This window comes from Microtus pennsylvanicus, chromosome 4 (genome assembly GCF_037038515.1).
Source record: "Microtus pennsylvanicus isolate mMicPen1 chromosome 4, mMicPen1.hap1, whole genome shotgun sequence".
In the NCBI taxonomy this organism is placed as follows: Eukaryota; Metazoa; Chordata; class Mammalia; order Rodentia; family Cricetidae; genus Microtus; species Microtus pennsylvanicus.
In genome coordinates, this window is record NC_134582.1 from 24,207,813 (window position 1) to 24,232,583 (window position 24,771).

Here is a 24,771-nt window from a genome sequence, read left to right on the forward strand (position 1 = left end):
GGAGATCTAGAGCCTGTCAGAGCTGGAGGGCTCTCAGATCCTGGAAAGGCCCTCCATGAGCATCGAGTTCTGCTCTGGGGAAAGTAAGGCCTGGGGGAGGAGTCTCATGGCAGGTCAGTATGCCAACCAAGTTAGACCCCACGTGTACTGACTTGTGCACTAGGGTGCCTTGCCTTCTCTTCTGCAGCCTTTGGGGCCCAGGGCACTGGGGGGAACATTTACCAAGTGTCTGCTATGTTCCAATACATACTGTGTTCCAGCTCCCATTATGGCTTCCTCTTGTGGGGTCCCGCAGCCTTCCAGACTGAAAGAGACTGCTTTGATTTGAATTTCAGCCTTCCAATGAGAGCTTGTGGGTCAATGACTCAGCTTTCTGATCCCTGGGAGTAGATAATAGGGCCCAGGTCAAAGGTTGTCTGGAGAATTACAGTGGGTAATACCGGGCAATATTTAGAACAGTGCCTAACGTATAGGCCCACCTAAGACACACTGGCTGAGTCAGAGCCTGACTAGGCCGTTAGTAGGAAGAATTCTCAGTGTTATTTCTGTACCAGGCCACTGCAGGAAACTTTGTGAAGGGAGAGAGCAACCCCTGCTGGTCACAGGTTGTCCTAGTCCTGAGCCTTCAATTCTACCTACTTTGCATACTGGTTGCCCGATTGATTCTGTTTCCCCACACTGGGTTAGGCTTATGGAAAGCAGACTAAATGTCAAGTCTTCCGGCATAATAATAGTTCTGGGGTGGGGGTGGGGGGCAGAGAAGTCACACAGACCCTAGGCCTTGCCTTGAATTCCAGAGAACTTGCCTGTGTGGACTTGGGCGACTAGTGAGCCTCTCTTGTAGATCCGCATATCATGAGGTCAGTAGTGTCTCTCAGGGTTGGACTTTCAGAGGTGTTTTTAAATAGTGTCAGATCCAGTGGTTTTGGGTGAGCCCCCCCCCCCGCCCCTTGTATCAGGGCAGAGAAGAAAATAGGTTGCTCGGGGTGTTGCCTGCAATGGGGCTGAAGTGACTAGAACCAGATCTTGTCCCTGTGGCCCAGGGTGCAGAGTGGTACGTGTGTGCGTGTGTGCATGTGTGCGCATGAGCATGGTGTTTGCAGTCTAGGTAATCTCTAGCTACTCGGAGTTCAGGTGTCGTCTTTCTCTAACTCTTGGTCTTTGGGGCTCTCCGCTGGGGTGCTAGAGAGGCATGCTCCCCAGGAGGCACCTGGTGCTATCTTACAAGACACTTCTTGCCTTGTTCTCACCCTTGGCTGTGGTGGAGGAGCCTGTTTTTCTTCAGCCTCTGCACTCTCAAGGTGGATGAACTGTGCCCCCTGCCAGTGGAAGAGCTTCAACAGTATTTCAAAAGCTGTCTGAGGACTAGAGGGAGTAGCTCAATAGGTGGAGTGCTTGCCCGGCACATAGGAAGCCCATAAAACTGGGTGTGATGGTTTATGCAGGCCTGAAATCTCAGCATGTAGAAGGTAGAGGCAGGAAGCTCAGAAGTTCAGGTCATCCTTGACTATAAAATTTGAGGCCAGCCTGGGATAGAGGTGACCCTGTGCAAACTAAACCTTAATCTTATGGTTTTACTAATAAAGACTCGGGAGTCAGATGCTGAGTTGAAAACCTGCTAGTTCAGAGAGGCCAGGAGCTGATCTTCCTCCTTAGCTGACAACATCCCAGAAAGAGACCTTCTCTTTTGCTGTCCAAACCAAAAAGGGTCCCAAACTCAAAGTCTCATCCTACTACTTCCTGTGCATTTCCCTATTTGTTTTCCTGACTCCCTCTTGCTCTCTATGGCCACTTCCTGGCAACTAGTTGCTGGCTCCGGCTCTTGACCCAAGGTTGATTGTACTTAATTAGTGTAATCTCGGGGTTTACAGTGTGCTAAGGTATACCAACAACACTGGCCCCACACGCATGCAGATGAAATAAGTAGGTGAAGAAAGGACAAACTAAAATTTAGCATTCTTTTACTTGTATAGAAGCAGTTGAGTGTGTTGGAGGTAACATGCACCGTGTGTGTGTGTGTGTGTGTGTGTGTGTGTGTGTGTGTATTCTTGTATGATTAAAAGCCCACCTCATGAAGGCTCACAAGAGAGTAATGGAAGTTGCCTCTAGAGAAAGGACCTTGAGAAGGAAGGAGATTTGCTTTTAATTGTCTACCTTTTAGTATTTCACACACACACACACACACACACACACACACACCATTTATGAGTACTGTGTATTTAGTTGAAGAAATAAATTTTTAAATGTCATGGACAGAGGAGAACCTATATTGAGCATCGTTTTGGTCTCTAACCTCTCCATCTGCGTGTCTATGTATGCATACATGTCTATTACAGGCACACGGAATGAACTGACATTGTCCTCACAGTGAAATGAGCAGGCAGCACCCAGACCTGCTCTTCTGGGTCACTAACTTTGCTCTCTGTGGAATAATGGTGTTTGGGAGTTTGGTAGACGTCAATTTGTTTTCTGCATTACCTAGCTCCTTGGGGTCTCTGGCCCTGGCCAGGGCATAGTCGGCTGGCATGTGGTGCCCTGTGTCTCGGAGTGTGCTTGGCCCTAGCCTCTCCCCCCTCTTCCCCTCTTCCCAGCTGCAGAAGCTCCTCCTGACCACATCCTCCCCAACAGCAAGCTCTGACGCTCTGAAGGAGGAGGCCACCTGGTCCCAGGCCAGCCTCAGGTCCAGAAGCCAGCGGCCTTGTGTCAAGGTATTTCTGCATATGCTCAGAGATGACCTGGGCCCCCAGGTGGCTGTCACCCATGGCTAGGAGTGGCAGATTCAGTCTACCTGAGTTTCTCCCTCTGTCTTCACACAGCCCTGACTGAGGCAAAATCCTGGGTACTACTTCTTGGAAGCAGCATAGTTGGAGGCTCTGAAAAGGACCCTGTACTTTCCCACACTCGAGTGTTTTGGCCTGTGAGGTTTGACACAGATCTTGGCACGCACTAGAGCAGGGGACAGATGGGAACAGGATCATCACTGGCTGTAGAGGTCATTGTCCATTTCATACTGAGGTTTTCCGATTTCTTTTCTGAGGAGCTGCTGGCCACTTTAAAACTTGGCATACAAAAGATGACACCCTTACCTGTCCTCACCCTATTCTTTTTTTTGAAGGATCTGCAGAGGCTCCAAGGTTGGGAGCCCTGTAGAAGTCTGGCGGCCACTTTCTTCCTCAGCAATTCAGTTTGCCAGGTACCAGCCCTGCTGGAGACTGGGGGTGAAGTGAAGGAACAGGCCATTCCCACGGTCCTGAGAAAAGATGCTGGGTCTGCTGGCTTCCAGAACAGGCAGAGGGAGAAGCATTGCTCCCCTCCCTGCTCACCGTGGCCTATTTCCTTCTCCAGGCGGATGGCATCCAGGACAAGAAGATCCCCATGCTGCGGTCTCAGAGTCGGCCTTGTACAGAACTGCATAAGCACCTCACCTCGGTGCTGCCCTGCCCCAAAGTGAAAACCCCAACCCCACGCCCAAGTACTCAGCTCCTCTCCAAGGAGGATGAGGAGGTGGGGGAGGATTGCCCGAGCCCCTGGCCAGCTCCAGCCTCTCCCCAAGACTCCCTAGCACAGGACAGGGCTAGCCCCAGCTGTGCCCAGGCTCCCCAGGAGGATGTGAGGTCCATGGTACAACTCATTCGCTACATGCACACCTACTGCCTGCCCCAGAGGAAGCTGCCCCAATGGGCCCCAGAGCTGGTCCCCCAGCCCTGCAGCAGCCCCTCCAGGCAGGTCCCACCCCGGTCCCGGCATCCCCCCAAAGCCACCTGGACTGAGTTCTCTATCCTAAGGGAACTTCTGGCTCAAGATGTCCTCTGTGATGTCAGCAAGCCCTACCGCCTGGCCACGCCTGTCTATGCTTCCCTCACACCCCAGTCCAGGCCCAAGCCCCCCAAAGACAGTCAGCCCTCCCCTGCCCACTCTGCCATGGCAGAAGAGGTGAGAATCACAGCTTCCCCTAAGAGCACTGGGCCTAGACCCAGCCTGCGTCCTCTGAGGCTGGAGGTGAAGCGGGATGTCAGTCAACCTACCAGGCAAAAGCAGGAGGAAGATGAGGAAGAAGAAGAAGAGGAGGAGGAGGAGGAAGAAAAAGAGGAGGAGGAAGAGGAGTGGGGCAGGAAGAGACCAGGCCGTGGCCTGCCATGGACCAAACTAGGGAGGAAACTGGACAGCTCTGTGTGCCCCGTGCGGCGTTCCAGGAGACTGAATCCAGAGCTGGGCCCCTGGCTAACATACACTGATGAGCCCCTAGGTGCTCTGCCTTCGATGTGCCTGGCTACAGAGACCCACAACCTGGAGGAGGAACTGGGCAGCCTCACAGATGATAGTCAAGACCAGCAGCTCCCCCAGGGATCCCAGATCCCAGTCCTGGAAAGCCCCTGTGAGAGTGGGTGTGGGGACACAGATGAGGACCCAAGCTGCCCACGGCCCCCTTCCAGAGGTAGTCTGTGGTCCACAAGAAAGGGTGGGGTGGGCATAGCATCCCTACTGGGAGCTGGGATCTCTGCATTCAAGTCCTCAGTTTTATGTATTGGATGAGGTTCCGTCTGCTCTCCACTGCCCTTTCTGTACAATGGAGTATTGGGCAGATCTTCTACACCTGCTCTTCGAGATTTTCATCATGCCTATCAAAGCACTGCCTAGTGAACAAAGAACAGGAGGCCTGCCTCCTTGGGGATAGAGAAGAAGGTCATTAAAATAGTAAACCAAGCTAGGCATGTTGATAAACATAGTACTTAGGCAGGGGCAGGAAGATAGAGTTTGAAACCAGCCTGGGCTACATATGCAGATCTGTTCCAAATAGAAAGCAGAGACTGAGGACCTAGGCTCAGAGCTGTTTAGTGAAAGATCCCTCTCCAGAACCATCTAGAATCACAGCTTGGGCCCTGGGGCCTCAGGCTCAGAATGCCTGGCCATTGTTTGGCCAGCAAGGGTTGCCTAGCCCATCCCTTATTTCTGCAAAGAAAGGAGATCTACTGGCTGGGACCCAGCAATGCAAGGTGTATTTGAATTGCGCCTGACCATTCTCCTAGATGGCCAAGGCCATGTGTCATGTAAAAGAGCAGCTGTGCATGGTGCCCCTGGAAATGTGAGGACCCTCCCCCGCACACGGGGAGAGTGTTCATGGTGATGTGTATGGGGAGTCTTATCTTTTATTCTCTCTTTCTTCTCTTCTTTTATGTCTTTTCAGACTCCCCCAGGTGCCTCATGCTGGCCTTGTCACAAAGGTAGATTTTTTTTTAAAGAAATTATTGGTATATTATTCTGTGAGATTAAGATGTGTGCATTTGGGTGGGAGGTCATCAGCCCCCGAGCCCTGCCCTGATCGCCATCTCGAGCCCTCAAGATCCAGACTCCTTCCAAATGGAGCGTGTTTTAAGGAGGTAGCCTCCTCAAGCTGAGAGGAAAGATGGAGGGTCAACCCCTTTCATAAGCTGTTGTCTCCAGGACTCTGAAGAGTCTTCTTTGGGGTGGGAGTACTGGAGGCTGCCAATGCTGTCAGATAGGAGCAAGTCCCTTCCCTTTCTGGGCTCAGTTGCTCCATCTATAAAACAAGGAATCTATACCAGTCTTTGCCTATACTTCCCCCAAACCGCAGCTTGAGTTTCCTTAACAGCCAGGATAGGGCCCCTCAGCAAGTTCTCTCTAGGCCCCTTTCCGTGACAGAACCAGGGTCTATCATTGAGTCCTTTGCTCCCCCCAAAAGTCTAGGGCTTTGGAAGCCTTCTACTGACCAGTCTCTTCCCTTTCTGTCCCCTCTGCCTCTACCAGCGACCCTCTTGGCAAGAAGAGCTATGAGGAGTCCTTGACGGTGGAGCTTTGTGGCACGGCAGGTGAGCTAGGGGTTCGGCTGGTGGGGTGCCTGTGGGGAGCTGGCAAGGCCCTGGGCAGGAGCACTTCTGACCTCTGCCTCATGAGCTACCTACCCTAGCATTGAGATGCGTAGGGAGCATGCTGGGAGGAGGGTCAAGGCCCAGGGCCAGCCCTTCCACTGCTGGTACCAGCAGCAGAGGTGATGCTGAGGTCAGGAAACAGACACAGCTCTGGAGGAGACTGCAGTCTGGTGAGGCTAACCCCTCAGGAGCATGGTTTGCCATGTGCTCGTTTCAAAGTATGAGCAGAAACTCTGCTGACATAAGAGGGCCAGTGTGACCTGGTCAGACTGTGATGTACTCAGCACAGGGGGCCCCTGAAGGGTTGAAGGCCCAGCAGGCATTGGGAAGACAAACAAAGAAGGGTGTTCTTAGCCAAAGAATTGGTGTAAGTAAAGGTGTGACAGAACAGAAGTACAGGGTATAGTTGTGGTCCCCTGGTCTAGCCAAAAGGAACAAGTGGGGATGAAGAAAGAGCATCCCCAAGGGACCAAAACATAGAGGTGCCTGGTGCCTACCTTATAGGCTTTGGAAGAGAGAAAGGTGTCGGCATTTTAGCAAGTCCCTGAGGTGCACTGGGAAGAACGGACGACAGAGGCAGAGCCAGTAGCATCAGGGACACTGAGGATGTGGTCTTACCAGTGGTACCTGCCTGTTCTGTGCTGGGGTACTTCTGAGCCAGGGCTCTTTACACAATTAGCTGTAAGGCAAGGACAGATATCTCTGACCTGGACACCTTAGCTGCCATTGCCAAGTCTCAAAGGGATGGCCAATGCCTCTCATCTCCTGCTAGCTCCTAAGAACGGGAGGACTCTAGGCCTGCACACAGGCTTAGGCGTGGTGACCAGTTAGTGACGAATGCCATCCACCTGTAGGAATGTTGTAGCAGGCAGCCACTTGTTTGTCCTCTCAAACGGAGCTCTTACTGTCCTCTGAGGAGACCTGCCATTCCCTCACCTGTCTCTCCTCTTGCCTGGGTAGGACTCACTCCACCCACCACACCTCCATATAAGCCCATGGAGGAGGACCCCTTCAAGCCGGACACCAAGCACAGCCCAGGCCAAGACACAGCTCCCAGCCTCCCCTCCCCTGAGGCTCTTCAGCTCCCAGCCACCCCAGGGGCCTCCCACAAGCTGCCCAAGAGGCACCCCGAACGAAGTGAGCTCCTGTCCCATCTGCAGCATGCCACGGCCCAGCCGGTGTCCCAGGCTGGACAGAAGCGCCCCTTCTCCTGCTCCTTTGGAGACCATGATTACTGCCAGGTGCTCAGGCCAGAGGCTGCCCTGCAGAGGAAGGTGCTGCGGTCCTGGGAGCCGGTTGGGGTCCATCTTGATGACTGGCCCCAGCAGGGTGCCTCCCTGCCGACTGAAACAAAGACCCCTAGGAGGGAGGCAGAGCAGAACTGTGACTCTACCCCTAAGGACAGCATGCAGCTGAGAGACCATGAGATCCGTGCCAGCCTCACAAAGCACTTTGGGCTGCTGGAGACCGCTCTGGAGGACGAAGACCTGGCTTCGTGTAAAAGCCCTGAGTACGACACCGTGTTTGAGGACGACAGCAGCAGCAGTGGCGAGAGCAGCTTCCTGCTGGAGGAGGAAGAGGAGGGCAGGGAGGAGGAGGATGAAGGAGAGGACTCGGGGGTCAGCCCTCCCTGCTCTGACCACTGCCCCTACCAGAGCCCACCCAGTAAGGCCAGCCGGCAGCTCTGTTCCCGCAGCCGCTCTAGTTCTGGTTCCTCGTCCTGTAGCTCCTGGTCACCAGCCACCCGGAAGAGCTTCAGGTATGCTTGGTGGCCCTGGGGAGATGGGTACCTGAGCAGCCACTAGGTGCCAGAGGGGGAGAACCCTAGGAATTTGCTTTGAAACTGGGGTTGCATCTTCACGTGAGGCCCCAGCCCTAGTCAGAAGCCCATAAGATGGGCTCCTCAAGCACCAGGCTGTCTGAACCAAGTCAAGGCTGGCAGGGTCTGTTGCAAAGGAAGAATCCTTACCTCCTGGCCACCTGCTGCTTTAGGTCCTAATGACCCCGAGCCTTGTTTTCTGCTTCGTGTTCGTCAAGAGATTTTTTTTTTTTAATGCAAACACACACAGCCACATAGTTAAAAAGCAACTTGCGGTTAATGTGTTAAAGAAGAGTGGGTGTAATTTCAGCCTATGCTCTGAAAAGCACCCCGCTGAAAGCAGTGCTGAAGTTTATCTCCAGCTTGGCCTTGCATTATTTGCTGCCATGAGCAGACCCTTAAAGACCCATGGGAGCCATGGAGCATTGGGAGCCCTTTTGAGCATCCTGTCTTTGAGCCCTGGATCTGGAAAGGGGTTTCTATTGCCGTGATAAAACACAACAAGCCAGGCCGTGGTGGATGCACACCTTTAATCCCAGCCCTTGGAAGGCAGAAGCAGGCAGATCTCTGTGAGTTTGAGGCCAACTTGGTCTACAAAGTAAGTTCCAGGATGGTCAGGGCTGTTACACAGAGGAATCTTGTCTCGAAAAACCAAACCAAACAAACAAAACAAAAACACTGTGACAGGAAGCAACTGGGAGAGAAGTAAGGGTTTAGTTCATTTTCCAACTCTCTGGTCACACTCCATCACCGAGGGGAATCAAGAATTCAAGGCAAGAACCTTGAATTTGGCAGATTTGGGGGAGAGCAGCTCCTACTTGCTTTGATCACAGCGGGTAATGGGACCAGCTTTGTCTTTGGGAGGCTCTCAGCTCTGTGCTTAAGGTTGCCTGGGTGGCCACTAGATGGTACTCTTCAGCCTGGAGCAGAGCTATGGAGTTGATGAGGGTGTGGGTGAATTTGTTAAGATGCTGCTGCTGCTGCTGCTGCTGCTGCTGCTGCTGCTGCATCAGGGGTATGCTGAGTATCTGAGTCTGTGGGTGTGGCTAATTTGCCTTTCTAACTAGCTTTCAAATTCTGAGGTCAGAATTCAGACATAGATGCCTTTCCTTAGATTCAGCTTTATGTGCACACATCTCTACCAGCTACTCTTAGCTCTTCGAGGACCCCAAGAAAGCTAAAGCCACTCTCCTCATCAAACTACATTTTAGAGGGTTCACAAAGAACGCCCCACAGACCGGTGTCAAAAAGTGTTGAGTTTAGCATTAGAACAGATGGCTTCCCCAACGTTTCGCTTACAAGCCGCCAGCACAGTGGTCTCACAAAACCCTTCAAGGCTTGCTAGCAGGTTCTTTTATCCTTTCCTGGGAGTCTGCCAAAACATCCCTTCACCCTGAAGGTTTGTTCCTAATGCCACCGAAGTTTCCCCAGTGTTGAACCCATCCACCAGGTCAGCCCTAGAGTTCTTGAGCACTTCCTTTCCCACCTGGCCCATGAGCTTGAACAGGGTCTGCACTCCAGAGCCCCAGAAGTTGAGACCAGACCCTCCTTGAGACTATAGATTTCCTGTTTCCTCTTCTCAGATGTAGGCCCAGTGTAGGTATAGCAGTTTCTGTTCACTGGAGAGGGTGACTCGGTTTCCCCAGTTCCTGCTCAACTGCCCATAGAGCTATATATCTGAAAAGCCTGGACAACCACCCCGCAGTCTTCCCTAAACCAACTTTCTTTCCCTTGGCTATCAAGAAATCATGGAGACTTGCTGAACAACGCCAGCTTAATCCCCTGACTTCCAGTCTCCATCTGGAAGGGAAGGCCCGCCAACTGTAGTCTCAATGAATGATAGTCCTTGACCGAAGAGCGCTTGAAAGCTAATGAGTCACATTGCCTTCTGTTATTTAGTTAAGCATCTCAGATGCAGTCAGAGGACACACATGTTTCTCATCCCCTTTTTATAAATGAGGAAACCGAGGCCAGAGAAGATAAATAAAAAAAAATGAGCGGTACTAATCTAAGCATTTAAGTGATTTTTATTTACTGCTCACAGACAACCAAGGAGGAGGGCCCAGTTGGGTATATTATGTACCTGTTTTGCCCATGAAGAAGTGCATCGAGAGGATTGGTTGGCTGACCCAAGGTCACCCTCTGCAAGGAGGTAGTAGAACAGGGCTTAAGCTGTGCTCCTCAAATGCTCATCCTCTATCCTCTATGCTGTATTTTTAAAGACTCATATGGGGAAGGGCAGGCCATGGGTAGAGCTGCATCCCCACGCGGACAAGAGTAGATGTCGAGTTTTACAATGGACAAGGCTGCTCCAGGGCTGGAGTAGGAACCATCAGAGGGCAGCGGCTCTAGAGCAGACCTGAGGCCAGCTCTGGCTTCCCCCATTTCTAATTTTGGGCAAGTCTGAGCTGGACCTTGAACCTTGCTTGGACTTTGTTTTGGAAAATGGAAATATAAAATATAAATATGTAAGACCTGGGATTTTTTTTCTATTCAGTCAATAAGACAAGGAAGTAAAAGGTTATCTATCCCTAACAGTAGAGAGAAAGGTGAGGCCTGGAAGGTCAGGTACCAGGTGAGTCCCAGGACTCTTAGCCTGGGAGCCAGCGGAGGACACCTGACCAGTGTTCAGTCCCACAGAGTTGGGGCTGGGTTTCTGCAGGAGTGAGACTGAGTACTATATCTGGCTTGTTTACTGACAGACGTGAGAGCAGAGGTCCCTGTTCAGACGGAACTCCACGTGCCCGGCATGCCAGGAAGCGGCAGGAAAAGGCCATCGTAAGTGATCTGGGGTCTCTGGGCCTAGAGCAGATGGGTGCAAGCCAGGGACATCAGGAAATGCTAAGCCCACCAGCCTTCTACCTCTGCCTAGGGAATAATGGACCGTAGCCTGCATGGAGGACATAACTAGGTGTCTTATTTGAAAATAACAAGGGTAGCAAAAGCCACTAAAGGTAGCACCATGCAAAGCCAGCACTTGAGTGACCTTGGTATACAGACAGAAGGTGGTGGAGGTCAAGTAGAGATAGGCTGGGCAGACTAGGTCACAGGCTGTACCTTTTGTGTGTCCTTGGACAGTGGCCAGTGTCCTTGAGCCTCACTTTATTCGTCCGGACACAGGAGAATAGGGCCTTCTGCTTCATAAGGGTCCTTCAATAGGGCAATTCCATCTTCCGAACACCTGGAGGATCCTTTTAGAGCCTGTCCCTAGATGCCAGGGCTGCCCACAAAGCTGTCCTGGGAGCCTGCCAGTTACATCATCGCCCTAGAAAGGAGGGAGGGGAGGTATAACAGAAACACAACAGAACAAGCAGCCTCCCTGGTTGCCATGCTTCGGAAGGTGGGTGTGTGGGTGCACAGGCTGTGCAACGGGTACTTAAGACTACAGGTAAAGCCAGGTACTCAGGAGGCAGAGACAGGCAGATTTCTGGGAGTTCACGGCCAGCCTGGTCCACAGAGCAAGTTCCAGGACATCCAGGGCTGTTACACAGAGAAACCCTGTCTCAAAACAAAGATCAAAACAACAACAACAACAACAACAACAAAAAATTACAGGTAAATCCAGGCATGGTGATATATGCTTTTAATCCCAGCGCTCAGGAGGCAGAGGCAGGCCAATCTCTGTGAGTTCAAGGCCAGCCTGGTCTAGAAGAGCTAGTTCTAGGACAGGCTCCAAAGCTACAGAGAAATCCTGTCTTGAAAAAAAAAAAACCAAAACCAAAACCAACCGGTTTGTAGGGGTCAGAGGACACCAGGAGGAGAGATAATGAGATGAGCATTAGGGCCATGAGAGCCACCATTTTATCTTTTATCCTCTCTCTGACTCCAGCAATGTTGCTGCTCAGCCAGGCCTAGGCAGAGACTTCATGAGAATAATAACAGGCTTCCTCTCCATTCTCCTCCTTGAGCAGGGCGAAGGCCGTGTGGTATACATTCGAAATCTCTCCGGTGATATGAGTTCTCGGGAACTGAAGAAGCGCTTTGAGGTGTTCGGCGAGATCGTAGAGTGCCAGGTGCTGACGAGAAGTAAGAGGTGAGTTAGGACCAGCTGTTCCGAGTGGGAGAGCACAGCGGGCTGGGAGGGGTGTGGGTGGGAGAAGGACCATGATGAATCCTGCTGACACGTGACCCAGTGCCAGCTCATTTCCATGCTTTCTGTCAGCTCAACATCTGGTACTACCAAAACCCTGCTTTCCTTTCTGGATGAGCTCTGACAAATTATCAGGAAAGAGCTGAAGCCCCTGGGCTTGTCAAGGCCTTTGTGCAGACAACCATGTGGGTCACGAAATGCCCTTAGACACTTTGAAGATGCTCTTGTTTGGTGACCTCACTGTGGCACATCTCTATGTTACTCACCAGCCTCCCTTCCTCTACAGCAGGTCCTGGGGCTGCAGTCTGCTAAGCAACCCTGGCTTGTCCTCATGTACCTAGAGGAGCAGATGTTTATCTGTAAGGCAATCCACAAAAGCTAAGTTGCCTAAAAAAAATAAACGTTTCTATAGATGCCACAGATTTGTTGATTGAAAAGTATTGCCAAATTATCTGCTATCATGCCTGCAAAGTAGGTTATTAGGAGTTTTAAATTCCTATTTAACAATAATCATAATAAAAAGTATCAGCCAGAAAGTCTTCGCTTGTGTAACAGTCATTCCATACCTTGTCTCCATTTTGATGGCTACTGATCTAGTTCACTTTCCCTTGCTATGCTAAACACTGTGACCTAAAGGAAAGGGTTTATTTCTGCTTACTGCTTACTCTATCATGAAAGGAAGTCAGGACAGGAACTCAAGGCAGGAACTGAAGCAGAGGCCATGGGTGAGTGCTTCTCATCACACTTGTTCCCCATGGCTTGTTCAGTCTGTTTTCTTATACAATCCAGGAGCTCCAGCCCCCGAATGGTGTCACCCACAATAGGATGGGTCCTCCCACATCAATCATTGGTCAAGAAAATGCCCGACAGGCCAGTTTGATGGAGGTGGTTCCTTCATTGAGGTTCTCTCTTCCCACATGACTCTAGTTGACAGGAACTAACCAGCATACTACTATTAAAATAGAAATAAAGAAGAGCTGGGAAGGATGTGGGAAAAATGAAGCCCACCTGTCTTAATTCAGATGTCTACTGCTGTGAAGAGACACCATGACCACAGCAACTCTAATAAAGGAAAACATTTATTTGGGACTGACTTACAGTTTCAGAGGTTTCATAGTGGGACATGGTAGCATGCGGGCAGACATGGCGCTATAGAAGTTGAGAGTTCTACATCTGAATCTGCAGGCAGCAGGAAGAGCAACTGAGGCAACATGGTCTAGCTTGAGCATCTGAGACCGCAAAACCCACCCCAGTGACACACTTTCTTCAACAAAGCCACACCTCCCAATAGTGCCACTCCCTATGGGCCAAGCATTCAAACCCAAGAGTCTATAGGAAACCACACCCATTCAAATCACCACATTCCACTCCCAGGCCCTCATAGGCTTTTATCCATAACATAATGCAAAATGCATTTAGTCCAACTTCAAAAGTCCCCACAGTCTATCATAGTCTCAACAATATTTAAAAGTCCGAAGTTCAAAGTCTCTTCTGAGATTCATGCAATCTCTTAACTATAATCCCCTATTAAATGAAAAAATTAAAAAGGGATCACATCACTACTTCCAACATAAGTGGCACAGGATATACATTACCATTCCAAAATGGAGGAAAGGGAGCATAGTAAGGAAATACTGTAAGTAAGCAAAACCAAAATGCAGCTGGGCAAACTCCAAACTGCATCTCCATGTCTGATGTAGAAGCACTCTTCAGATCTCCCAACTCCAGCCAGCCTTGTTGATAACACACTTCTCTCTCTTGGCCTGGTTCTGCTCCCTGTTAGCAGCTCTCCTTGGCAGGTATCCCATGGCTCTAGCATCTCCAACATCTTGGGGTCTCCAAGGCAACCCAGGCTTCACCTTCATAGCTTCACACCATGGCCTCATGTCCCTCATCCATGAGAAGGCATGCGGCATGGTTTTCCGCTCCTCATCCTACAATGCGTGTTTTGACGTCCACCAGACTGACCCAGAAACACCCTCTCTTACCCTATCCTCTTCTTCCAAGAGGTGAGAAGCATGGCGTCATCACCTTCCGGTGTTCGGAGCATGCTGCCCTGTCCCTGAGGAAGGGCGCAACCCTGAGGAAGCGCAACGAGCCCTCCTTCCACCTGAGCTATGGAGGGCTCCGGCACTTCCGCTGGCCCAGATACACTGACTACGGTAAGAGAGAAAAATCCTAACTGTATTCTAGTGAGTCCCAGAACATGAGGCACAATGCCTTCCTTTAATGACACCTAGACTGAAGGCCCCTCTGGGCATGGCCCTAAGTCAAGCTCATGCCAGCTGTTACTCCGCAGCCGCTTTGTCTGTGGCTGCCATGTTGCTTTTGTTCTGGCCTCTGGACCTGTGAATGACTCTCACCACACAGTCACCTTCCTGCTCTTACAGGAAGGTACAGTCGTGCCCTTAGCCGCTCAGCAGCACCATGGCTGTCCTACCTTTTCACAGTCACTCCGTGGTGACCCTTGAACAGGCAGCAGCTTTGCTGTTAATAGGTGACAGTGTGTCTGAACCATCATCATGCCCTTGCTGTTTGTGTACAAGTTGGTGAAATCCCAAGAAACATGACCTGTGAAAGAATTACTCGTAGAGGAGAGCCCATGGTAGCCCTCAAGATGCAGCATTGAGTATCAGGAGAGCTAGGTGGGTCCCAGGTCAGGCGACACTCCACCTGACTACAGTCCATTATGAGACTGTTTCACCATCTCCATGAGGTAGGTTTATTAGCATTCTTCCGTGAATGACTATCAACACTGTATCATGTTACTAATCTTGTTACTAGTTGGTGGGTCGGAGTAGTAACAGTGTTGCTAGCTGGGACTGAGAACTCATAGTGTTACTAGTTGGTGGAGGGTCAAGTTGAGGTAAGTCCATTTCTAAGAAGTTGGCAGGAAACGAGTTGTAGGGTGTTCTCTTCAGGGACTGTTGCTCTACAGCAGGGCTACTGAAGCTCTGAGATCTTGTCAGCATGGAAGAAAGGTCACAGCAGGATGACGGTTGATTCCTGCACTGTGACACCCTGGCCATCCCAGCTCTGTGAGCCCCCCCCCCCTCAGTGGCAGGTTTGCTGGTTGGGACTGAGTTTCTCACCGACCTTACCTCTCACCAACCCACAGATCCCACATCAGAAGAGGCCCTTCCCTCGTCTGGGAAAAGCAAGTATGAAGCCATGGATTTTGACAGCTTACTGAAAGAGGCCCAGCAGAGCCTGCATTGATATCAGCCTTAACCTTCGAGGAATACCTCAATACCTCAGACAAGGCCCTCCAATATGTTTACGTTTTCAAAGAAATAAGTATATGAGAAGGAGAGCGAGCCAATGAGCGAGCGTGAGAGAACACACGTTGAGAGAGAGAGAGAGAGAGAGAGACTTGAATCTGCTGTTGTTTCCTTTTAAAAAACAAATCAATGTTTACATTGAACAAAGCTGCTTCCGTCCGTGAGTTTCCATGGCGTTGATGTTCCACTGCCACATTAGTGCCCTCGCTTCCAGCGGATCGTCCTGGGTGCACCTCCAAGTGCTGTCAATCATCCTCTGCCCGTCCCGCCCGACTGACTTCCTTCTGTAGACTTGAGCTATGTCCCCCATAACATCTTCTGTCTGTAGCGTGTGATGATGAAATTGTTACTTGTGAGTAGAATCAGGATTAGAAACTCATTTTTAATTGAAGAAAAAAAAAGTATATCCTTAAAACAAATGTATTTATGGCTCAGATATACTGTGCCTGGGGTTATCGTATTGCTTCCTCAATTGTTTAACTATGCACTGTCATGAGGTGTTTGCTACTGAGCTGCGCTGCTCCCCTGGCCGTGTAGTCCTAGAGGTGCTGGGTGGCCACTACGTCCACAGGAAAAATTGGCTTGCAGTCACAAGTAGGAAGAGTAGAGAGAGGTAACCAAGTATGCTCTACCGAGCCCTGGTTGGTATCTTTTATTTTGAGTGAGTTCCACTCAAGTTGTGATGAGAATCCCTTCCCCCTGTCCGACTCACACTTGGAGAGTGCCTGTCTGGAGAGTCCAGAGCTGTGAGTGTCTGTAAGGAAGGCGGAACAAGCTGCATTAGACCCATTCCCCAGGGAGAGAGGACAGTGCCCTGTGAGGGGAAATATCTTGCCCAGGGTCCCAGGTCCCATGGCCAGGGAGCATGCAGAGCAGTGACCCACACCAAGCCTTCTGACTCTGGGCTCCAGCCTCCTGCAGCAGTTAGCATAAAGATGCAAAAGTCAGAGGCTGGAAGAGTGGAGTTAGCTGAGTTGAGCAGCCTAGCAGCTTATTTGAGAATTAGGTCAACCGTTGACTCATCCTCTATCCTGCTGCTGTCCTTACTGTCCCTCCTCTGCAAAGGTACAGAGTAGGGGGTGGGCGTTCATGGTGGGCTCCTCTTCAAACCGTTATGACTGCTGTCAAAGTCATATCCAGTGTGACATCCTCTGGGCCCCTGGGGGCCCTTCATGAGGGAGAACCAGCTAGGCAGAGAATCCATTCTAATGCTTCATTATATGTCAATTAGTTCCTCCTTGATCTTGTGACATTTCTTTCTTTCATTTCCCCCCCAATGTTCTGCCAAATAAGAAAGTTTGAAGGTAGATAACTCATCAAACAACCAAACTAAATTAATCTGCTGCTAATGCCAGGCTTATTCCTTTGAAGATTTGTGGGGTATTTTTTTTGTTTGTTTTATTTTTTTGATTTTCAAATACCTCAGTAAAGAAAGTGAAGCCTGATCTTATACTTGGTATTGGGAAAACTCTCCACCCATAGATAGGGCTGGAAGAGACTAGCTTTAGCAGAACTAGGGAAACAGGATCTGGGTGTCAAATCGGTTGGCCTCCCTAAACCCCAGTTTCCTTTTCTGTGAAATAGACTGAGGGGCACAATTAGGCAGCAGATGTCCTAGCTTCTGCTTAGGCAGTGTCTAGTCACGGTCATGATTCCCACATCTTTGGTCAGTGCAGACATACTTAATTGATCATAACACTAATTTTTTTAGCCTGGTTGTGCAACTAGACTCTTCAACAGTGCTCTCTCTGGTCAGGCATTACTAATTGGTTGATGTTTCATTTATCTGACATCCTGATCTAGTGGTAGTCTTTGGAAAACTACCATTGTAGAGCCATATGCTGGCTGGTTTTTATGCTGACCCATCCTTGTCCTGACTTGATCTCTGAGGGGAGATATGCCCTTGAAGCCATTACTTGGCAGAAGACTTCCCAATACTGTTGCAAAACACAAGAATATAGAGAGAGGAAGGTGAAATAGCAAACAGGAATATAATTGGAGAAGAGATGGCTCCTAAGGATAGATACAAAAAGGGACTTTTCACAGCACAGACCCAAACATTCCACACTCCTTTATAGTTGTTCATTGCCCAGCATATGATGGGCATGTGGAAAATGGGTATAGAATGGAACCAAATTAAAGTTCTTCAGTTGCATCCACTAAAACTTGGGTTCTAATCACGGGAGAAAGTGAGTGTTTACTGAAATTGCCTGATGGAAGAGGGACTAGATTTAATCTGAAGAGCCATTTGAATTCTGATCCCACCAAGAACTTCTCTTGTGGTTTCTTGAGTCCCTTCTTTCTGGGCCTCAGAGTGTAGGAGTTGTCTAGAAAACCCTGGGCTCTTCCTATTTGCTTCCACAGTTAGACCTGGCCAGCTGTTGGTTGCTGGGGTAAAAGAACAAATTCTTAGCAAACAGTTAAGTCTCTCTTTCCCCAGCCAGGGTTAACTGAGCTACTTAGTCAGTTCCCTCAAGGTCACTTAGATGTTGGCTCTAGAGCAGAGCGGAGCCTTGAACCTGGCACTGATGCCCGATATACCACAGGTCAATGCTGGGAGCTGATGCCCGCCAAGAGTTTCTAGTATTCTCCACTCATCCTCTCATAAAACCAGGCTCCCAGCTCTGCAGATGACCAGCCCTGTAGATGATCTCTCTCTGGAAGATTCACTCGGTGCTGCATATAATTTACCAAGGAGATGGTCAGGCCCCCTCCGAGACCATGAGACCATCTTGGTCTCTTTCCCATCGAATCAAGGAGGAACCCAGAGGGAGCAGCTGCTACTTACTGGCAACCGTCTCACTGTAGCTGTCCTAATGCGTCTCAATGATGTTTACGTGGGATCGCCATTCAGGCTCCGTGTCATCTCTGTGCTGTGCTGGTATTTTTCTAGAAATGTCTAATCCAACCGCTAAGTGGAATTCTTCCATCTCCTTCCTCGGTCAGTACAAGGCTGAACCACAGTCCTATGGAGTGGGGGTGGGGCATGACTCTGGTTGCTGAAGGAGAATGCATCAACTAGGTGATGTGAGAAGAAGGAATGCAGCTAAGGTCCCTACTCCCATCCCCCTGACACGCATTGTGGCTCCCACTAGAAAAATGCTTTGAGTCAGGAAGTGCCCATCCTCTGCCTGTGTTTATCTGTTGATCTTGTATCATCTGATGGATAGCAAGCCTCCAGGGGTGGGAGGAGCGCTCCGGGCCAGCTGCAAAGACTTAACCCTCAAATCCTAATGTGGTGAGACTCTTACAGGAAGATGTCTTTTGTGACCTCAAGCCTTCGAGGTCAGTGTTTTGGGGGAAGATGTGAGGCCACTGCCGAGGCCACTGTGCAGGTAGTAAATGGAGAGAAAGTGCAGACAGCTCTTTGGGCATGCGCATGCACGGCCAGCTCTAGTCTGGGTCTGTCCCAGCCCTTGAGTTCAATTCGCCTCTCAGTGGATCCTGCTGCTGCAGAAGCAGGGCACCTCTCTCTGTACCTGGGTCACCCTAGAGGGTGTGTGATGTGATTCACTGAGGTCAAAAGTATTTTTCTTGACATTTGCTCTTCAGCGATTGAGATCAGCTTGAGAAAGCCATATCCCAGGATCACGTGTGGAAAGGGATTGGGTGTGTAGTCGTAAATAGAGTGAACCTGTTGGTGTCATTAGCCAAAGAAAAAGGGATGCCTTCATCCTTCCCACTGGGGCAGAAGGAAACGAACCAGTACTTATGTGCAATATGTTGACGCTATTCTCCAAATCCCTGAGGGTTTTGCACTCAGACCAGCTCCAGGGCTGTTTGAAGAGTCTGGGGATACAGGGTAAGCGCAGGGAGAGTCTGGGCTAAAAACTTTCACGCGCAGAAATGGCCTTGACCTAGAACCGCTGGGAGTGTGGGCGGGGCGCTAGCTGCTGGCCTGGACATCCGGGACATCCGGGAAGTAGCTAGTCAGACACTTGCACTAGTTAATGAAAGCACTTTCAGAAACCTGACACTTCCGCCTTGTTCCACATTCTCCTCTGGCAAATATGTGTACCCTTTATCTGTGTGAGGTGCTGTCCTAAAGGCTGGGTGAGGGGATCGGGATGGAGGCCAGTGTGAGAAAGAAAACGGGCATCTTTCAAGGCAGTAGCAGCCTTGAGAGAGTCTATAACCTAGCCAGTCCTTGGCCGTCCTCTTCACTGGAAGCCCGAGAAACAGAATGATAAAGGTTTATATCTTGGTACCCACTTTTGTAAAGACAAAAAAAAAAAAACAGCCTAGCCAATTGCAACACTTGTGGCGCAACCATTTCACTCTATGTTTCTTACTTGCTGTCTGACCTTTGGCCCCTGTTCCCTGAGCTAGCAAATGAAGCTATCCAGTGATAACAGCATTCTCATCCTGGAGCCAGGGGGGCCCAGAGTTCCACTCTCTGGCTAGCTCAGGGTATGTATTGGGGGCAGGGGTGAGGCACTTTCCACAAGGTCGTCAGCCTCCAACAGGGTGAGATTCACATAGTCCTGGCTGAGGTGCCTAACACGAAGAGGCTAGCTTACCAGGACAGACCCAAGCCATAGTTCCTTGTGGGGATGGTAAGGAATAAACCCCTCATCGGGCTCGTTGACAACTTCCAGTCTTGCGTTTTAGCCTTGTCGTCATCCCCACCGAACAGCTTTTAATCTGAATGTTGTGACCACTTGGCCGTCTCTTGCTTGCTTGCAGACAATACTAGCAATACACTTGTTTCCCCAAACAGCTCAGCTTAGACAGTTTTCACACATTGCTTTCCAGTGATTGTAAAAACACATGGGGCAACAGGAGGCATGGATCACACTGCATATGTTTAGGGCAGCTTTTGTTTTTTGAATCTTTAATGGTATAGCAGCAGTGACCAAGCCTTAGGGATTTGGGGAGACAGATCTCCATGAAGCCATTTCATCAGGATGCCTTGCACGTCAGAAGGAGTACGGACATCCCAATACCCAAATGGAGGGGCTTGCAACCTATGATTTTTGTAGATGATCTGTCTATACCGTACAACAGCTCCTCTGAAAGGTATTCATGTGGCTCCAACCCCTCTGTGCCATATTATTTTTTTTTTTTTGTCAAAGGATTCTTCAAGGAAGCCTCAGCAAGCCTCCTTGCTCCCTTTCGCTGGCCTTGGGTAGCGTCCTTGTGGAGGGGATTAGCCAGCGCTTTGCCTTATCAATGCGTGGTCACCAGTCTAGTGGTCAAAGACTGATGTCCACTGGCCACCAAGATGGAAGGCAAAATTAAGGTCTTTTGATCAGTCACCATGGCAGCCAACATCAGCTTGGCAATGAAACACAATGATACAAATGAGTTGTCTAACTTGTTCAGTACCAACTCTGAACATCAGCAACTACTTAGATGCCTATACAGTGCGGAAAATGCACTGGTTTTCCTGTGGTAGAGGAGATGGGGTTGAACCCTGTGTCCAGCTGTCCAGAGTGGTTTACTCTAACTGCAATACTGGCAGCCAAGCTGCCAACCCTGTTAAGTGAACCTCTGCTAGGTAGCTTACATGGTACCTTTTGGACAAACAAAGAAATTGGGTATGAGGATTGGGGGAGAAGGGGCCCTGGCCATGACCTTTGATATGGTCCACTGAATAGCCAAACAGGTTTTTGTTGTTGTTGTTGTTCTTGTTCTTGTTTTTGTTTTAATTTTTCTGTATTTTGTATTTTAAAATCTTGTCAGGCGTTTTTGTGTTAGGAATAATAAGTCATAAATTATTCCCACCTTGGTTTCTGAAAGGGTGTTCTGATTCCAATTGAAACAGGTTGGAAATCTCATGGGGAGCATGGTCTGGGGAGTACATGAGATGGGGCAGTGGAGTGCTTGGGTTTCCAGGTAGTTGCTGGGGAAGATGACCCCCACCCCCGACAGTCAATTACAGAGATTCACGCTTGCCTCCTTGGCTCCTGAGTCCTGTTAGCATGGCCTGAGCACACGCTTCTATGAGAAGCAGCTGCTGAGATTGAAGACAAGACTCCCTAGCTCCCAAGCCCTAGTCAGGAGATGCAGTCAATAGCTAGCCTTAATCGACTGGGCAAGGTAGTTCCTGTGCTCCCTCCCCGCAGTTCCAAATCTTGGACTCAAAACCCTTTTCTCTTAGTGTGACCTAGTGTGACCAGCAGCCTAGAGAATTTTGAGCAATAGGGAGCCAGGGCTTTCCCTGGCTCTGTGACAGGGTCAAACCAGGGAATGGCTAAACTTGAGAGGTTTTGTCATACCCAGGGTTCTACTGTAGGGGGGCATTATGTATTAGGGAGCTCAACAAGGTAACTGTAGCCTGGGGTATGTGAATGTAAGGTTGTGTTTGTGGGTGTGTGTGCGCGTGTGTGCGTGGGTGTGTGTGTGTTACATTGATGCATTTCTTGAGAAAGGTGCAAGAATTTCACCTATACAGTGGGACACATCTGCTTTATTATTTATAAATAGAAGCTAAAATTTAATTTTTTAAAGGACACTGCTAATGATTGAAAATCGAGTTTTTAGTTTTGCTATTTTTTTTAATTGGTAGAAGATTTTTATATATTTTTTTCCCATTTCGTTGGGTTGTGTCCTTATTTATATAAATACTTTATCCGTGAGCGGCGAGGAAGAAGACTTCTTTGCTCTTAATTATTGTGGTTGTCATTGTCCCTATTTTATTTCCGGTGTGATTTATCTGTCTTACCTTCTAAATGAGAAACTGTTTTCCTGTCTTTGTACATTGTCAGAGTCTATAGTTTCGTAGATAATTTAACCAAATTGCTCTACGTATTATTATTCTGTGACTATAAAGTTCTATTTTAACGTCTGTAAATACTTCAGAACTGGTTTCTTTTCTCGGCCCCTGCTGGGAGCTATTGTTTACATCACAAAAGACTGTAGAATCTCTATGCTCATGTACTGTAAATAGTGACGTGATCTGCTTATATATAAACTGAACAAATACACTATGGAAATTAAAAAACACCACCCACAGTCCTGCCCAGGGGTGTCTTTCTTTACTGGTCTTGTGAACTCATTGTGGGGGGGGGCAACGGGGGACAACAACACTCTATTTGGCAAGTGAAGGAGAGAATCCAGATCCAGTCTTGCCTCAGAAAAAGTCCTGGCCAATGTTGGATTTGGGTTTTTTTTTTTTTGTCTGGTTGGTTGGTTGGTTTAATGCTGGGAATTGAGTCAAAGGTCTTGTGTGTTGGTACCATGGTGTTAGGCCCCCTATACCTTCTTATTTTCCTCTTGAGACTGAGTCTCACTAAGTTGCCCAGTCTAGTTCAGAACTCACTGTGTAGCTCAAGTTGACCTCAAACTGATAATCCTCCTGCCTCATCCTTGTGATTAGTAGGAGTATAGTTAGAACCATACTGGGTCCCAGCCAAAGGCTGCTCTCCCAACCTCATCAGATATAATGACAAAAATCAAGTCCTTTTAGTATCTATTAACTTAGGAGGGGCTGGAGAAATGGCTCAGCGGTTAAGAGCACTGCCTGATCTTCCAAAGGTCCTGAGTTCAATTCCCAGCAACCACATGGTGGCTCACAACCATCTGTAATGGGGTCTGGTGCCCTCTTCTGGCCTGCAGGCATACAAGCAGACAGAATACTGTATAAATAATAAATAAATAAATATTTAACTTAGGAGAACACTAGCTTCCAGTAGCCAAGAATGTCGTCAGACGGCATTTCGGCCTGTAGAAAAGATGCCCTCATCTTGTTGTACCTGATTCTCTGATGTGTTTTAAACTTGCCTTGACTTAGGACTCTGTTTGTTCTGTAACACTATAAAAACTTTGTAAAACTGCTTCCATACTGGAACATGAAATTTGGAGTAACCTAAAAACAAAAAACCAAGCCCAACAGGACTGACCCTGTATGCTCCAGGGCAAATTCTCTTCCAGTAGAGACGTTGCTCTTCTCCTTGCCGCTTAGTGACTAAACAGCACGCTTAGGGACAAGCCTCTGCTGGAAAAAACAGTGTCCTTAATGCCACTTACAACAGAGCTGAAAACACCGCTCAAGGTTAAAAGATCAGAGTCCAGGCACGTCCCGCTCTAACAGAAGGGCAGGATGCATGCTCCCGAGCCCCAGAGAGATCAGCAGTGGAAGTGACAGCCCGTGTGTGCCACAGTTTTCTCTGATCTTGAGCAACTTCTGGAAGAAGGCCAGGGACCTGGGCTGGAACTTGAACCAGACTCCTCTGCTCCCTGGCCTTCAGTTTCCTGCTTTATTTAAAAAGAGCCTTTAGAGTAGGCTTGTGGTCCATAAACAGTTTGAAGGGAGCTATGCACTTCCTTCTCTTTGAGGCAGCTGCTGGAGCTTTGATGGAAGGCCGGTGGCGGGTGTTGTGTGCCACCCTAGGGGGGAGAAAAGATTAACAGAATAGGGGGCAGCGACCCTGTCTTTGCAGCAAGTCAATGATAAAAGGGACAGAAATGGGTGCTGACAGGTTACACCAGCTGCCTGTGCCTGCACACAGAGGGGATGTTGACTAGCCCAGCTAATCTCAGCCTCTGGGTAGTACAAGGCATCTCTCTAAGCCTTCAATTTGGCCTTTGTCTGTTAGAGCTTCTAAAAGCTGGGGGCGGGGAAACAATCGAAACAAAGTTGCAGTGTGAGCCACAAAGGCAGACATTTTTGACAGCCGACTGTACTTGGTGGATGGACAGCTTTGGGGATCTTTTGCTGATTTCATCACTTTCAACTGTGTGGATGCTAACTGCCAGGCATTGCTGGCATACTTAGATGTGGTCTGTTTTTAAGTCAAAAGGGCCTGTTGAACGGAAGATTGCCAACTGAAATCAATGGAAAATTCAAGAGTAAAAAGTAGATCTTAAGTAAAAGGAAAAAAGCAAAAAGAAACAGGACGACTAAATTCAATATATGACAATTGGATTAAGCTGAAGCACACCATCACTTTATTTTCTGTTATGTGTGTAGCGTGTGTGCTCGTGTGTGTGTGCTAGTGAAAGTAGGTTCTAGGACAGCACTCGGGTCATCAGGCCTAGGAGGAGGAGCCTTTACCTGCTAAGTCATCATGTTGACCCCTAAACTCTTTTATGATTTTTGTCCTTGTTCTTTGGTTTTGTTTGAGACAAAGTCTCACACTGTAGCCCAGCCTGAAACTTTCTGTGTAAATCAGTCTGTCATTGAATTTAGGGCGATGTTCTTGCCTCTGCCTCCTGAGTGCTAGAATTAAAGGTATGGTCTACCACACCCAGTACAAACCATAGGGGGACATTGGTCCAAGGAAACAGACTCTAAATTGATCTCTGTGTGTAAGCAGTGATATAAGACTAGCAAGGGCCTAGGGGCATGGAGCTAAAATGGCCTTGTACAGTTGACCCAGGCTGGGCAATATGGCAGGCTTTTCTACCTCAGGCCTAGGTTCTCTTGAGAAATGCAGAATATCCTGCAACTACAGAAAGCCCTGGAGGAGCTGTCTGCTAAAGCCCCCACTCCTCCATTTGCAGCTGATCAGAATATATTTCGCAGCCAGTATGAAGCCTTCACCTTCTCCATGTGACAGTGTTGTGTTAGAAAAATGTTCTGTCCCTTTAAGGCTATGTAACTTTCTCCTTGAGATAGGGTCTACCTGTCTAGTCCAGGACCTCTTAAACTCCTGTTCTTCCCGCGTCTTTCCTTGGTGCTGGGATTACATGGGACCTTTAAAGATGCATAACTCCAGCGGGGTGGTAGTGGCGCATGCCTTTAATCCC

The 24,771-nt window shown here is 49.1% G+C and overlaps 1 protein-coding gene across 4 annotated transcripts in view; it reads left to right on the forward strand.

Moving 5' to 3' along the window:
* The window catches only part of Ppargc1b (PPARG coactivator 1 beta), a 107,584-nt gene extending 85,549 nt beyond the window's left edge, over positions 1 to 22,035 (forward strand). Inside the window, exons 4-12 of one of the 4 annotated variants that reach the window (XM_075968533.1) lie at positions 2,592 to 2,708; positions 3,346 to 4,435; positions 5,186 to 5,222; positions 5,767 to 5,828; positions 6,849 to 7,647; positions 10,410 to 10,485; positions 11,616 to 11,740; positions 13,805 to 13,959; positions 14,916 to 15,143. In XM_075968533.1, the coding sequence (XP_075824648.1) occupies positions 2,592 to 2,708; positions 3,346 to 4,435; positions 5,186 to 5,222; positions 5,767 to 5,828; positions 6,849 to 7,647; positions 10,410 to 10,485; positions 11,616 to 11,740; positions 13,805 to 13,959; positions 14,916 to 15,016 (2,562 nt within the window). In that variant the 3' untranslated portion in view covers positions 15,017 to 15,143. Of the gene's footprint in view, positions 1 to 2,591; positions 2,709 to 3,345; positions 4,436 to 5,185; positions 5,223 to 5,766; positions 5,829 to 6,848; positions 7,648 to 10,409; positions 10,486 to 11,615; positions 11,741 to 13,804; positions 13,960 to 14,915 lie in introns of all 4 variants that reach the window. The other 3 variants (XM_075968530.1, XM_075968531.1, XM_075968532.1) reach the window with 3 other exon arrangements.
* The last annotated feature ends 2,736 nt before the right edge of the window (positions 22,036 to 24,771 follow it).